At 43.5% G+C, this 15,409-nt stretch overlaps 2 protein-coding genes across 2 annotated transcripts; one reads left to right on the top strand and one right to left on the bottom strand.

Annotated features, from left to right (window-relative positions):
* The first annotated feature begins 57 nt into the window (after positions 1-57).
* Positions 58-10,545, top strand: LOC6572280 (PHD and RING finger domain-containing protein 1). Its single transcript, XM_044007613.1, has 7 exons — positions 58-986; positions 1,210-3,543; positions 5,276-9,275; positions 9,740-9,819; positions 9,880-10,008; positions 10,084-10,267; positions 10,334-10,545. Exons 1-6 carry the CDS (start codon positions 582-584, stop codon positions 10,243-10,245), a joined length of 7,110 nt encoding a protein of 2,369 aa, XP_043863548.1. The 5' UTR covers positions 58-581; the 3' UTR covers positions 10,246-10,267; positions 10,334-10,545.
* A 290-nt stretch (positions 10,546-10,835) lies between these two features.
* On the bottom strand, positions 10,836-15,189 carry LOC6572281 (dihydropyrimidinase). The gene is made up of 10 exons (XM_001998385.4): positions 15,081-15,189; positions 14,037-14,183; positions 13,832-13,972; positions 13,722-13,771; positions 13,373-13,647; positions 13,164-13,310; positions 12,334-12,557; positions 12,041-12,276; positions 11,487-11,957; positions 10,836-11,425 (listed from the first exon to the last, which is right to left on the bottom strand). Exons 2-10 carry the CDS (start codon positions 14,177-14,179, stop codon positions 11,346-11,348), a joined length of 1,767 nt encoding a protein of 588 aa, XP_001998421.1. The 5' UTR covers positions 14,180-14,183; positions 15,081-15,189; the 3' UTR covers positions 10,836-11,345.
* Between the last annotated feature and the right edge of the window lie 220 nt (positions 15,190-15,409).

The following is a 15,409-nucleotide window of genomic DNA, read 5'->3' as shown; positions in this document are numbered from 1 at the left end:
GTTGCATATTGACGATAATGGTCAATGACCAAATTTCGATACCTTTTGACTTGGCTTGCTTTGTTTGTTTGTGTGCGTATATATATGTGTGTGAATAAATTGTGTACGATAATTTGTAAATATAAGTGTTAAAACATTTAAAAGCCACAACAAAGCAGTTTTCAACTAATATATCAGTACATTTGTTAAGGACACTACAGAACACGATAATATGCAAGTATTACTGACCTCCGGAGACAAGCAATTGATATAACAGTTTGCGAAGCATTGCAAGCTTGTGGCAAATTTAAGAGCGCCGCTCTCCACAGTTTTAGACGCTGCAGAGAGTGTCGATAAAAAGTGCTTATTTACAATAAATCGATAGGTGCGCGTAAGCGCAGCCAACTTAACAGAAAAATGTAGCTGCGAAGAAGTAGAAAAATCGTATATGAACAAGGAGGAAAAGTTGAAAATAAACAGAAATACATACCGATTGCACGAAAAGCAAGTTGTTCAAAAGTTCAAATCACGTAGAGAAGAGTTGTTAATTAACCGAGAGCCCGTTTGCATCGACATCCAGACGCGTACGAAATTGCATCAGAATGCCTGATTCCGGTGACTGCAGCGATGCAGAGATGAATCAGCCGTCGTGCAGCAGGAAGGCTGCACAGAGTAACGATCGCGAAAAGAGAAAAAGTCGTGTAATTATGCGAATAGAATTTAAGGACTCCGATGACACGGACTCGGATGATTCGTGCTCCGATTCAAGCAATGACAATGATGCCCCCGCTTCTGCTTCTGCCTCTGTGAGTGTGGGTGTGGGTGTTGACCTTGGTACGCGGCTACCAGGCGCTCCATCTTCCCCACCCCGCCGGAGTACCCGCAGTCAACATGTGAATCGCGACGCTAACGCAACTGGAGCTTCACACACATCTGGTCGCCAGCTCCGAAGACGTGCAGACACAAAACGTCTTCCCTCAGACAGCGATCCAGACAGCAATAGTGAGGTAAAACATTTTTCACATGTAAAGCATATAATAAATTCAAACGGCCAGCTGTATATTTAATTTAAAAATGTGGTGTATGCCATGTCTGTGGAAATTGTCGGAGCCAAGTGAATAGGGATTATATTACTTCTGAAAAATTTCAATATCTGTTTATTAGATATGCTTTAACTTAATAGTTTCAAACTAATGCTAATTAACATTTATAAATTTACATTTGCCTCAGGTTAACGAACGTCTTGCCAGAAAGCGCAATCGTGGAAAGAAACGAAAGAAATTGATCATTTCCGATGATGATAGTGAGGATACAAATAGTATTGCAAATAATAACATCAGGACGGCTGCTCAGCGGGAACTCGATGGCAACAGTTCCGACAGCAGCAGCAATGAGCTGTTGGAGAAGTGCCCAATCTGCCTGCTGACGTTCCGTCAGCAAGAGATCGGCAGACCCGTAACATGCGAACACTTGTTTTGTGCAACCTGCATCGAAGCATGGGCAAGCAATGTGCAGACTTGCCCCATAGACCGTCTGGCGTTCGATAGGATCGTCGTTCTAGATCATTGCGTACGCCGTAACATAGTGCGCGAAGTTCGTGTGGATCTGAGCAAGTCCAAGAAAGAGCTGGTTCTGGACGATGAAGATGATGTTGCTGGCTCTGTGGTCAATGAGGACGATGTGACCAATTGCGAAATATGCAACAGTCCCGACCGTGAAGATATAATGCTTCTTTGCGACAGCTGCAACCAAGGCTATCACATGGACTGTTTGGATCCCCCTCTCTTTGCAATACCTGTAGGCTCCTGGTACTGTGACAACTGCATTGATTCAAATGACGAGGATGAAGATGAGGAGCTGGAGCTTGCTGAGGACCTGCATACACTGTACGAAGACATTCGTGGAATGGGACTGCCAGAAACACGTTTGCGTGTGCGACAAGTCCAGCAGCCTCGTATTCTGCGCACTCGCCAAAATGAGCGCATACGGGCAGCAGTCTTGCGCCATACGCAGCCAAACTCCTCGAGACAGAGGCAGTCGAGAGGAGCAGCTCAGGTGGAAACCACGACAATGACGGAGACAACAACTCGACGCAGTCGGAATGTCACCACAACGAGAACCACACGCACCACAACAACAAGACGCAATGGAACGTCGCGACGACGGCGCAGCCGACGAACCCATCGCACCTACGTTGTGGAGTATGATCTCAACAACTTCGATGAGAAGTTCGCAGTGAAGACGAAGAAGAAGGTCATACGGCGGCGACGCAGGCGGAAAGTAAGCCGCAAAGCAAATTCCCGAAATGTGGGCAGAAACGCCGAGGAGTCTTCGCGAATGTCGGCCAGCAAACGGTTAGCCGAACAACTAGGAGTCAAAATAGATGGAGTTCGTGGGTCCCATATAAGCGGAGGCAGTGCCTCGAGCTTCACGCTCTTTGGCAATCGTAACGACTTGGAGTACTTTTCCGATACGGATGAAGTGCCCGACGATTTGGGAGGAGATATCAATACTGAGCATTCCGCATCAACTGCGGTTCAGACATCAGTTCGAAATTCGAATATTGGCGCACCGAGGAATCGGAAAGCCCTTCTCCTAGGCAAAGCGCGCATGGCCGCTCCGAGTCGTGGATCGGCCACCAGCGACATCTTATCCAGTATAATGGAACTGCAGGATCGTTGGCACAGCGCATCTCGAAATCTGAGCGAAGTCCACATTAACGCGGATGGGAGTCTGAAACTGCCGGAGAGATCGACGAGTAAACCAACTGATGCACAGCAGCAAAAGGAACATATCACTCAAGTCCCACTCTATCAGCGAGGTGGCGCCGGGCCGAATTTGGGCCGAGGTGGCGCAGGGAACTACAACAATCGCTATAGTGGCGTCAACTCCCGAGGAAGCGGCGGAGGCGGTACTGGAGGCAATGCAGTCGCTACCAATCAGTACCAGCAACAACACTCAACGGGTGGCGTGTCGAATAACGGGGATAATCCGGGTGCAGAATCCAGTTATGGCAATCAGAGTTTCAATAGCAACAACAACCCCAACAACGGCCTCAACAATTCGACGCCCAACACGAACTTTACGCCGTTCAACATTCGCTTTAATGCGACCAATCAACAACAGCGCAATCAGAACCTGCAGCAAACCCGCCAACCGTCATTCTCCAGCGGCATGCGCATGCCCTTGACGCCAGCTGGCGCTCCATCCACGAGCTTTGCCCCCATGGTGCCCCAGCCACAGCCTCAGCAGCAGCAACAGCAGCAGGGCCAACTCTTCAGTGGCTTGCCCGCGCCCATTAATACACCAGTTCTCGGTGCGCGCCTATCAATGCCGCCGGTGTTGACTGTGCCTCCGCCGCCAGCACCGCCGCCCAGCTTGTCTTGGAATAGCTCGTTGTTTAAAATAAATCCGGATTATGCAAAGGAAAGCAATGCTAAAAAGGGCGACGATGAGGACGACGACGACAACTGTCCGAACTTCTCAATTTACTCACAAGAATCGCAGGCGGTCGCCACAGATTTGTTCGCGCAGCCAAAGAAGGCCGCCAGGAACTTGGATCAGGTATGAATTGGATTCGATTTAAAAATGTTTGAGAAATGGCCAAAATCGACGTGTCCAATTAGCAAAGACTAACATAGAGCAATTAGATTGAAATTCTATATAGATTAGAAATAGTACTTTGATAGCATAGTAAATATATATGCATATATTCTTGATCAGAACGACGACCAAAGCTGATATAACCACATCCATCTGTCCATCCATATGAAAGCATTGATGTCGTAAACTACAAAACTTAGAAACTTGAAACAATATGTGTATACTATTTTATACTATACGCAGTATAAGCTTTTCGCTAACTCTCTTTCATTTTCTATTATCCATTTTGTCTATAATATTATCGGTAGTAATTTATAATTCACCGGTAATTCTGAAGAGCGTCTATAGAATGGAGATTTTATAATTTTTTAATACACTACTAGAAACCTGCGCTACAAATCAAATTAAAGATAGTCCATCTGCAAGGCAACTTATTCAACAGTTACTGCAACTCAATCACAGTCGATGCATACGCATGTATGTGTGCTCATGTTGTTTCTATTTTTGCATAAGAGACGTCTAGACTAAATTGGATTATCACCTCCTCGTAGTCTTCCAGGTTGAGAGTCTTGACTAGAGCACTCTTAGTTGCTATATTTTATTTCTTTCACTCATTGTGAAATGTAAAATACGAGTTTAGGTTAATTACTAAGTATTTTCAAGCTAAAACAAGTAAGAAAGCTGTAGTCGAGACTGCCCGACTACGAGATCCCCTGAACCCTTCGGGCAACTGATGAAATACACACACACACAAACAGACAGACAGACTGCAGTTTCGGCTTACTATGGGAACTTAATTGTTTGATAACTTTTTTTGTGGATGTAGTTTCTTCATGAGACTCGGATCGTAATTATAACATTAAAGTGCGTGTATGTGCCAAAGCCTTTTACAAAGGTGTTGGTGAGGGAGTGGATATAGGGGTGGGGCGTGAATTAGAAAAAAAAAATCGAAATTCTATAAAATACATAAGAATTTACATTCACAATTTTGCGACTCTAGCTTTAAAGATATTGGAGATATAATTAAATAGCTTATTTTCGATAATGTTTTTATCGATTTTTGGAGATAAACTCGATATCCGCGCAATATATATGGACATTTGAAGAAAAAAAAATCAAGTCTCAAGTTCAAATATACGAACAGACGGACGGACAGGGCAAAATCCACTCAGCTCGGCACCCTGATCAAGAATATATATACTTTGCCTGTTACATACATTTCAACAAATTCATTATACCCTGATTTCCTATTTTCAATGGGTTCAGGGTATAAAAAGACTAATAGCTTATATCATGGGCTAATTTTAAAGATAAAAAAAATGGGTTTTGGGAAAGAATACAAAGGAAGCCAAATACCGTTAAAACTAAGAGGGCAAATGATACAATGTATATATAAATATTTAGTTTATATACATATCTATATATATATATTGGATATCTACACAAATAATATGTATGAATATATTCTTATACCATTGTGCCATTCTAATTTTTGGTATACTCATTTTCTTCCATTAATCAAATGGCTCCGGAGCATTAAAGTATTGATAGCTAATGCAAATAGTTGTTGCAGCATCTTCAAATTGATGCTCTGTCTATTGTAGCTCCTATTGAAGCCGTAATTATCCATTGCATGCTAACCGTCATATGTTATTTTCTCTCTTTCAATTTTATAATTATTTTACTTACTCAGGATGATGACAACCTGAATGAAGATTTAGTACAATTAGATGATGATGAAGACATACCGTTGCCGCCAGAGCCCCAAGCAAGCGACACAGCCGTCAGCGGCAATGCAGATCACAATGACGCGAGTGACCTGTATGAGCCGGAAAACCCGACAGAAGAACCAGAAGAGGACGAGAAGGAGAACGCAAAAATGTCAACTAAGAGCGATGACTGCACCGCTGATGCAAGCAATGACAATGTGGAAGGCAGCAATATGGATTCCGAATTAAGTGCAGTAGGCACCTCAGCTGACAAGGAACCGGACAATGATGAAGAAACAAAGACCCATAGTACCCCAAGTCCGCTTATCAAGGATGGCCGCACGGTAGACCGGGGCAAAGGTGTGCTGGAGCTCTACGATGACAGCGACTGGGAGGAGCTGGATATTGATAAGCCGAAAGAGTTTGAGAAGGCGCTCAACGAAGAAGGGGTTGAGGCTGATGCACTCACTGCTAGCAAGAAGAAGAAAAACGAGGACGACGCATCACCGAAGTCTTCGAGCAGCGAGTCAGACCAAGATCGATCCTATACGCCCTGCTTGGATGAAAAGCATATTGAAGAGGATGTCGCTGTCACAAACCAAAGCGAAAAGTCGGAAATACCAGGCGAAGCCAAGAAGAGCAATACCAAAGCGTCTGAAGCTGTCAAAGTCAGTGAGGAGCGTGTGGCCGGCATGGGCACAGAACTTATTTCCGAAGACGAAGAATTGGCCAATGAGAACGAGCCAAAACGGCGCAGTCGGAGTCGCAGTCGTCATCACAATGATAGCGATCACAAGGCTAGCAAATCCAAGCGCAGCAGTAAGCGCAGCAAGGAAACTTCTGAGACATTCAAAAAAGTTGGCAAACGCCGGAAGGACCGCAATTACCGTGGGGACAAACACCATCAGGATCGCACCCATTCCCGTCGCTCCCACTCAAATACATCACGCTCTGTCAGTCGCAGCGGCAGCAATCGCAGTCGCAGTCGCAGTCGCAGCCGTAGTCGTAGCCGCAGTCGCAGCATTACGAGATCACCGCGCAGCCGTAGACGCAATACTCGGTCTAAGTCGTATTCACGATCAAGATCCCACTCGCATAGTCCCAATGGTGGACGGCATCGCTCTGGCTTTAGGAGTCGCGAAAATCTTCGCGGATTTGGTCGTGGTCGTGGCGGAGCACGCTTCAGTTTTCGAAATCAGCAATTCCAGCATAGACCCTACCAGCAGTCGCACCATCAAAGCCAATACCAACAGCAGTACCACCACCACCATCATCAGACGCAGACGCAGAGCCAATATCCACTGCAGCCGGTTTCTCAGCGGCCTAAGCGACGCGAGCTGCCGCGCTACGATGTACGCAACGTTGTCAGCGCCTCCCGCCACCACCAGAAGGATCGCTATGGTCGGGACGCCACCCGATCTGCCAGGAGTCGATCCAATAGCTGCAATCGACGACAGCACTCGCGTAGCTATTCACGAAGTAGCTCACGAACACGCTCGCGCACAGTATCACCGAAACGGTTTCGCAGTTTTAGTATTTCGCCGTCGCCACCCTTGGGCATGGCGCGGCATCAGCATGAGGAGGACATCCGTCGCAGATCAGTGTCACCGAGCAGAAGGCGCTTCGAGCGGTCGCCGTCTAATTCGCAGCCGCTGCAAGCAACGCACCGCAACAGTCCGCTGCAGCGGAGCAACAGCACAATGTCGCTGCGCTCCCGCTCTAATACGCCGGCGCGGATGAACGGCAACCGCAATGTGCAGGGCGGAGCGAAGAATTCACCGGGCTATTCGCCGCGCTATACGCCACGGCTCAGTCGCAGCCTATCAAAGAGTCCAAGGAAGAAGAAGAAAAAGAAGAGTGATAAGAAGAAGAAGGGCAAGAAACGACCCGCCAGCAGCAGTCCAGTGGGTCGACAGCGCCGCATTTCGCGGCAACGCGATCCGTTCGACGATGCCGACGATTTCCTTGCGCCCCAGTTGGGCAAGAAGTCCAAAAAATCGTCAACGGGACTGTCGGCAATGCACTGGTCCCCATCTCCTACACCCAGCCTGTCTGCCGAGCATCTGAACTTTATGCACGATAGTGGGGCTGGATTAGGTGGTGAGAAACCTGCTTCGTGGACGCCTCCGCTGGCGTCTCCACAAGCGAGTGGAACGCACTATGCTGGCAATCCTCACCTCAGCATGACGCCAGTAATGGGAAAGAAAGTAAAGACCAAGCGGGACAAGACCAAGAAGAAGAAGAAACCGTTGGAAAAGCAGCGCAAGGAGAAGAAGCGCAAGCGCCATACCATGACACCTGAACCACTGCCCTCCAAGGAGGTGTTCGCCTCGGGCAACAATATTCTGGTCAGCGTTAGCTTCAACAAGGAAGCCAGCAGTACTCTGGCAGGCTCAGCACAGCAGCAGACTGTAGTCACATTGCCGCCCACTAGGGAGGAGTTCCTCGGAAGCCGACGCATGTCCACAGACAGGATAACCAACAGCAGTAGTGGCATAACGAGCAAGAAGGCCAAGCGCAAGCGGAAGAAACTGGATGCCAAACCTGTGGCTATCATCGACCTGGAGCGCTCACCGTTCCAAGTTCACCAGGAGCCTGCCGATGTCATTGTGCTCACCGACAGCGAGGATGCAAATGATAGCCAAGCTCTGCGACGCGACCGGCGTCGTAGTAGCGTTGCCTCCGCAACCGATCACAGCATGATGCGAGAGAATGGGCAGCGTGAAAAGACGCCGTCGGCATGCTTGGAGACCATTTTGGAAACCTCATACGATAATCTGCCGCAGACGACTGGCCCGAAGACACCACCTGAGCCGCATCTAGTGAAGTTCAATTTACCCGCCAAAAAGCAACACAAAGTGCGTAACAACCCGCTGCATGACGATGCCGACGATATACACTCCGCGGACGAGCTGGACACAGTCTGCACGATGCGTGGTCCTATTGACGACGAGCCGCAACAGCCACACGCCAACGAGGGCATGATTTCAGCGCAAAAGATTGGTCCGAATACGCCACCTGAGTCGGGGCCGTGCTCTCCCGATGCCTATGATCCGTTCGAGCCGACGAAGTCACCCTCACTATCACCGCGCTCCCCAACACCCACTCCTGCCCAGAATCTAGAGCCAATGACGTTGCAGGCTTCCACTGGCGGCAGCGGAAGCGTTTGCGGCGGAGGGGAGAAAATTGAATCGTGCAGTCAGAAGCACAACAGCCACAATGAGGACATGGCGGACATTAACATAGGCACGCCGACCCTATCGAATGCTAGCAATCCAACCTCGCAAGCAAATACGAGTGCCAGCATTAATCCAGTCGACCTGGTCATGGCGCTTATGAATAAGCCAAGCAACAGCATGCAACAGGAGATGGCCAACAAGTCGTGCGACGTTTCGTCGGCATCCTACCTGAACAGCACCACAATGAGCACCTCGATGGCGGTGTCTGGTGCCGACGAGAAGCTTGCCGATAACACAATCACAGTCCTGTCGAATGTCCTGCTCACAAGCAGCACCGTCGTGTCCTCATCGCAGCACATACCTGTTATTTCTAGTCCGCCGTCGTCACTAGGGAGGAAGCTAGGCACCCTGCCCAAAGCGGGCGGCAGCGCGGCTAGCACCAACAGTGGTGCAGCGAACCTGCCATCGGGCAGTGGCACAATACGCAACGGCAACACAGGAAGTGGAGGAGGCATGACCAATGTGCTGGATGACTCTTTCAATATGGAAATCGAGAGTCCATACTCTCCGGGCTCGGCAGACTACGAGGATCTATTCGAGCCCCCGCCAGAAGGCGGCAACGCCATCGGCTCCAATCGACGCTCGAAGAACGCACCCGCAGGAGGCAAAGCGGAGATGTTTGACAATCTCTTTGGAAGCAGCTCCCCCGTGGGCCAGCATCGAATGTCGTCGCGGTACAATAATGCGAGCGGAAGGAAACAACAACGTGCAAATAACAAAAATGAACGCAAATCAAAAGTCAAAGGTGGGTTCACCCTATATAATATGTCTGTTATCGATAATAACATATGTTATTATAATATGTTATTAGCAGACCAAGATTAATTTTATATGTGTTCTATCAAAGGACATAAACCCTTTCGTCAGTTTCATATATTTCCAATGTCCAGATACCTTATTTGTTAACGGCTTAAGCCAAATATATTTAGCTTTTACACTATCTTTAAAATATAAGAGTTATGACGATAGCTTGCATGGAATCAGCTAGAAAACAGTTTGTCTTTACATTACATTACATTTTTGTGATTTGATTAGAGAATAGCATAGATATCCTAGCTTTTCCTTGATTATTATATAATTGAAGAGAATTTAGTTTATGCTAAAATAATATTTAAAGAAATTTTGATTTGTTGCCATTTTCAAACAATTATTTCAAGCGATTATCCAATAGGATTTTATTTATTACAAATTTATTTCTTTTGGTTTTAGGAAATAAAGTGGTTGAGGAGCATGGAAAAGTGTATGACGATGTACCCAGCTCCGCAGTCGACTTACAAGTCAAGGATAGGGTAAGTGAAGATTATAATTATGAAATGGTGAAATGAAACTAGTTCAACAATAATTTGCAGTTTATACGTAAGCTAAACCGCCAGGAACGTGTTGTTGAGGAGGTCAAATTGGTATTAAAACCCCACTTCAACAAGAAAGTAATCACAAAAGAAGATTACAAGGATATCATGCGACGCGCAGTACCAAAAGTATGTGGCTAATACAAATCAATGATATACAAGAAATTGACAACAATGTAATAATATTATTGTAAACATTTCTAGATCTGTCACAGTCGCTCTGGTGAAATCAATCCCCATAAAATCAAAAACTTGATTGATGCATATGTAAAGAAATTCCGCGCTAAGCACAAGAAGTTGAGTCTGCTAAATACCGGGCAAGTAAGCAGCGCTGTCAAGTGTGCTGCCTACTTAAAAAAGCTATAAGCAAATGTAGGGAGAGGAACTGGTATGGATTGTCGATTAAATTGGCAAATGTTGGTTTACTTTAACTGAATATGATTTGTCTTCGCAGCGTTTTCTTCACAAACCATAAAATTATGTTCAGCGGCCGCATGCATTCCTACGCCTTCATTAATCACAATCGCCGCCCGTAAGCGCAAATACATAAATTGTCATTGCTATTGAACTTTAGTTGTTAAGTAAATTTTAGGTTATACCACGAATGATTTTAGTGATTAAGCCAATGCAGAAGTGAAAATATATATTAAGCAGTAAACTCGTCTACTTTTTGTGTTTTTGATTGCACCAGACTCACAGACTCACTTAAATAAAACAAATTTGATTGATTAATTTTTTTATTCATATGACTTTATAATGAGTAATACTGCTTTGCTTTAACAAAAGCTGTAAGTAAATCAAAGAAAGCAGACGGGTAAAACAAAAATGTTTTATCCCCCCTCTCTTATGAGTTAATTTATTACATTTATATATGTTATTAAATTTCGGGATCATTAAGATAGACTCCCAATTATATTGAATTAAATTAGAGCTAGTTATTAAATGCAAATTCTCTATTCAGGCAGATATAGGCGTATTTTATTTGCAACAGGAAAATTATATGTATGTATATTATTGAAGAAACAAATGTAATTGTATATTCAGCGAAACATAATTGTATATTGTATTTTGAGTTAATCTGTAATCAAATACCTAACTTTGATTAGTTTACCAATCATATTTTTAAATAAAGAGTGCATAACTAACGTAACGTCAAAACAATAGAAATCATTGAATTGTGTACATATTCTCATTAACTATCTTCAAAATACCAAAAATGATCGGTTATGTTTTAGCCTCAAATGATAATAAAATCTGAAAACATTGATTCTGTCGCTTCTGTTCAATCAAAAATAAATAATATCCGCTGAGTTTCAGAGATAAATATGACTGTTCAATATGCTGGGAATCGATATGAATAAATAATATTCGGCTATAGTGTATGTATGCGAATAAGATTAGATAAGCGCTGATTCTGGTCATAAGGATCGCGTTGTGCGATTATTTTATATGGTCGTCTGGAAGTTTTACCAAAATCCAGATGATTTTCCGCCAGGCGGATTCTTTACTTTAATGCAAGAACGAACGCCGGTTTTGTCCAGCTCCTCTGAAAGAAGAAATATAGCCGAATAAAATGAAATAGGTCCATTATATTTGGGCCAACTCACCGCTAATCGAAAATGAGGACTCCTGCATGTCTTTTCTGCCGTCCACGTGACCGCGCACCGAAGGTGTGCTGCAAGGGGAGTGTCCTGTCATAATAGGCAGATTCTCAGCGATCAGAGCAGACATTGTCTTCTCTTCTGGAATTAGAATATCTAACTCAGCAAACTTTTTGGCCAAATTGCCATTTTGATTTTCTTCGGGATGCTCTTCAGACACGTGCACTTTCTCCTTAACAATGTCATAAACATATGGCGGACGCACCGCCATCGGTATAAAACGACCATGTCCTTCTGCAACGCGAACAGCTCCGTTCTCGGCGCAAACTCGACCGCGCACCAACACATATTCAGGGACTCCATGTACAGTCATGCCCTCAAAAATATTATAATCACAAGCATGGTAATGGCTGTCCTTGGAAATGGTTCGTGTACCCTGTGGATTCCATATGACGATGTCTGCATCCGAGCCAACAGCTACGAAAATAATCAAGTCAAATGAGTATATCTTTGCATAAATACATGAATCTGTACATAGATGTATATCTGGAGTTACCTACCAATACGCCCTTTTTGTGGATAAATATTAAAGATTTTTGCAGCATTAGTGCTGGTGACAGCGACAAATCTACAGGGATCGAGAACGCCCTGATGCACTCCCTTCTCCCACACCACCGACATTCGATCCTCCACCCCATTGACGCCATTCGGGATTTTAGTGAAGTCGGATAAGCCAAGTTCCTTTTGCTTTTTATTGAAGGTACAGTTGTCACTGCCTGTTACCTGTAGATCATCACTGTCAAATAGGAAACGTTAATTACTTGGCGATAGATTATATCGATGAACTACTTACTATGCCAAGGATTTCATCAGCTGCCTTGGCGTTTCGGCAGACATGCGTATGGGCGGACTGGTAATATAATAAACCCGTTCCGCTTTGCCAACGCTGCTCATACTGCGGCCTATGGAGCTGGCGAGAGTTTCCCCGAATACTGAATAGCCGCTGCGGCGGGCGCGTCCAATCAGCTCGGCGGAGGACTTGCTTGTGACACCAGCGACGTATAGGGGTGTTTTCATCTAGGCAGATTTTAATTTATATATAGAATAGTTGATAAATGTCAATTGGTAATATTAAGGATTTATTTTGCAATGGGGTTGTTTTCAAGTAGTATGAGATCAAATACAGTATATGGGCGTTAAGTCTGTTCGACAATCCAGTATCTATATTACTTACTTCGCCAGAAGCTTGATCAGGAACTCGATCGTCTTCGTATAGTTACTGGACCCAAGGATTGGTCTAGCCTAGAGCCAGTTACTTGATATTAGTGCTGGCACCGATTCTCGATTCTCGAGTCTCTCGAATCGTGTGTCACAAGAGTACATTTAGCAGACAATCAAACTTTATATATTTTGCGAAAGTGCAGCAACATCAGGGGTTATGTTATTGGAGTTATATCAAGTGCCACAAACCGCATACATTCTTATTTATGTACAAGGGTGCATCATACATAATGGAAATAATAATAAATTAAAAAAGTAAATCATCAATTAAAGAAATATATTTATGTACATTATATTGTATATTGTAACATTTCCCAAGATCCACGAGCATTTAATTTATACAACTTTCAACTAAATTTATTTGGTCTTTCTTTGTCAGAGAAACATTTTAAAAATACTCACCTGGTGGGCTAAAATGCATGCGCGGTGTACAGCCTCGGCTTCAACTTCCTCTTGGCGCGAAAGCTCGTGTGCCTCAGGGCCAGAGTTACCATCGGCTAACAGGCTCTTTGTGTTCTTGGCTATTATATCACCATTCTCGGCATGAACCTTATGAAAAAAATTGCTAATAGAAGTCGTACACTGAGCTGAGACCAACAAGTAAAAGTTACCAATGCAATTCCATTAAGAAACCGAATTCTCTCGAAAATATCCAAGAGTTCAGCATCGCCCAACATGTAGAGACCTTTGTAGGCCATATACATTTTAAAGGAATTCACTCCCAGCTCTTTGCACAGAATACCGATCTCCTCGGAAACCGACTTCGACCACCAAGTTATGCCCACGTGCAGGGCATAGTCACAACAGACCTTCGGGTCCGCCCAGGCGCGCCAGTTGTCATAGGCTTCCACCAGAGACTCGTGTTTTTTGGGCAGAACACAATCAACTAATTTCAGTAAAATTATTATTATTATTAACTATTAACTAGAACAAAACAATTAATAATGAAGTGGTGCCTACTTATCATCGTTGTGCCACCAGCCACAGCCGCTTTGGTTCCGCGGTAAAAGCTGCCCAAAATAAATTAGATTAAAATTAAGTTTTAAGGAATTTACGAAGTAAATACATACTCGTCCACGGATACATGATCACCCATGGGACATTGAAAACGTGTGTGAGGATCAATGCCTCCCGGAATAATCATTCGTCCGGCAGCATCGATAACGCGCACACCTCCGGGAATCGTTATGTCGGAAGCGTTCCCAACAAATCTGGAGAGATCCAATAAAGTTCATTATAGCATACATTTCTTAAAAGATTTCTTTTAGTTAATACTTAATGACTCCATCCTCGATGTAGACGTCCGCCTTGAAACTTTTGTCATGATTGACGATTTGACCGTTTTTAATATAAATACGATTTTGAGCACTTTGTAAGTGTATGGGCACTTTCTTAACAGGCTTTGGGCTGCCGGACATGATTCTGGAATTAAAACATTGCAAAATGTCATCATATGGGACTTCAATTCGTGCACATACATATGTATGTATGTACTTATGTACGTATGAGCATATCAATGCGCTCAAACTAGTTAGTTCAATCGAGTACTATGTTTGGGTAATGGGAGCACGCGAGCGAGCATTGACCTTTATGTGTTTTCTTGATGTTGGTTATGCTTTCTGCGTTTTGTGAGAAAAAAAATAGAAAACATATTGTAGCAAAACGCGATACATCATGCCCATTCAAATGTTACAGAAAAAGCATATACGATATACATATACTATATGTATACTTAAGTCATTAAAGCCATATACATATTTGATAAAGTAAAATGGTATATACATGTACATATGACAGGCAAAATGATTTTTTCAAATAATTGAGTCATCGTCGTCATCATCATCATCATCATCAACATTGGCATTCTGTCGTTTAGCATATACATTATTTTAATGGACCCCAATACCAACACCCCTTTTACTGCAAAGGCAAAGTACGAATGTACATGAATACCCACATACATACATACAAGTCTACTAACGGTAATATAGTTTTCTGTATTTGTTGAATCGATAAAATAGCCCGGTTACAACATTTTAATATGCACAACGCAGACTCAATTCACGCGCATGGGGATAAGAATATAAATATCTATGTTTGTGTTACAGTAGAAATACTAACTTCTGTATATATCACTATTCATATACATTGTATATACATATGTATGCAAAAATTTAGTTAATAACACTAAAACCGTATATGTACATACACGAATATTAAAATGCAAACAGCTTGGTTAATAACTGCGTTTACCAATTTATAATTTATTTTGCCGATGGTACTATAAAATTAGCAATATAAGTAAATATATTTAATTACCAATTTAATTCAATATTTTATGATACGTGACCGTTGAAGCTCCAAGAAATTTAATGTTGAAAACCAACAAGTACACACCCAATTTTGCAGAAAAAATCTGATGAACTCACTCATCGATTGTTGTTATCGATGTTTCAGTGTTTCGGTGTGCCCGATTTTTTTTTTTTTTAGAAAATTTGCGTTCTTTTCAATTTATCCCACATTATGTATACATTCAAAAATACATATGCGCAAATGTCCTTATAGAATACAAAAATAGAATTATAGTGATATGAGTCGAAATATATAAAAAATAATATAATATGTATATCACACTAAAATAAAACTAT

Source organism: Drosophila mojavensis, unplaced genomic scaffold (assembly GCF_018153725.1).
Source record: "Drosophila mojavensis isolate 15081-1352.22 unplaced genomic scaffold, ASM1815372v1 contig_19, whole genome shotgun sequence".
NCBI classification, from domain to species: domain Eukaryota; kingdom Metazoa; phylum Arthropoda; class Insecta; order Diptera; family Drosophilidae; genus Drosophila; species Drosophila mojavensis.
The sequence above is the reverse complement of the archived record's forward strand: the minus strand, read 5'-3'. Positions and strand labels throughout refer to the sequence as shown.

Excerpts from the sequence above, each read along its gene's own strand:
- LOC6572280 (XM_044007613.1), top strand. The coding sequence starts at position 582 with ATGCCTGATTCCGGTGACTGCAGCGATGCAGAGATGAATCAGCCGTCG. Across the intron at positions 3,544-5,275 it reads CCGCCAGGAACTTGGATCAG|GATGATGACAACCTGAATGA; the intron begins GTATGAATTGGA and ends TTACTTACTCAG. Across the intron at positions 10,009-10,083 it reads TGCGACGCGCAGTACCAAAA|ATCTGTCACAGTCGCTCTGG; the intron begins GTATGTGGCTAA and ends AAACATTTCTAG.
- LOC6572281 (XM_001998385.4), bottom strand. The coding sequence starts at position 14,179 with ATGTCCGGCAGCCCAAAGCCTGTTAAGAAAGTGCCCATACACTTACAA. Across the intron at positions 13,772-13,831 it reads GATCATGTATCCGTGGACGA|CTTTTACCGCGGAACCAAAG; the intron begins GTATGTATTTAC and ends TATTTTGGGCAG. Across the intron at positions 12,277-12,333 it reads CTGATGAAATCCTTGGCATA|TGATGATCTACAGGTAACAG; the intron begins GTAAGTAGTTCA and ends CCTATTTGACAG.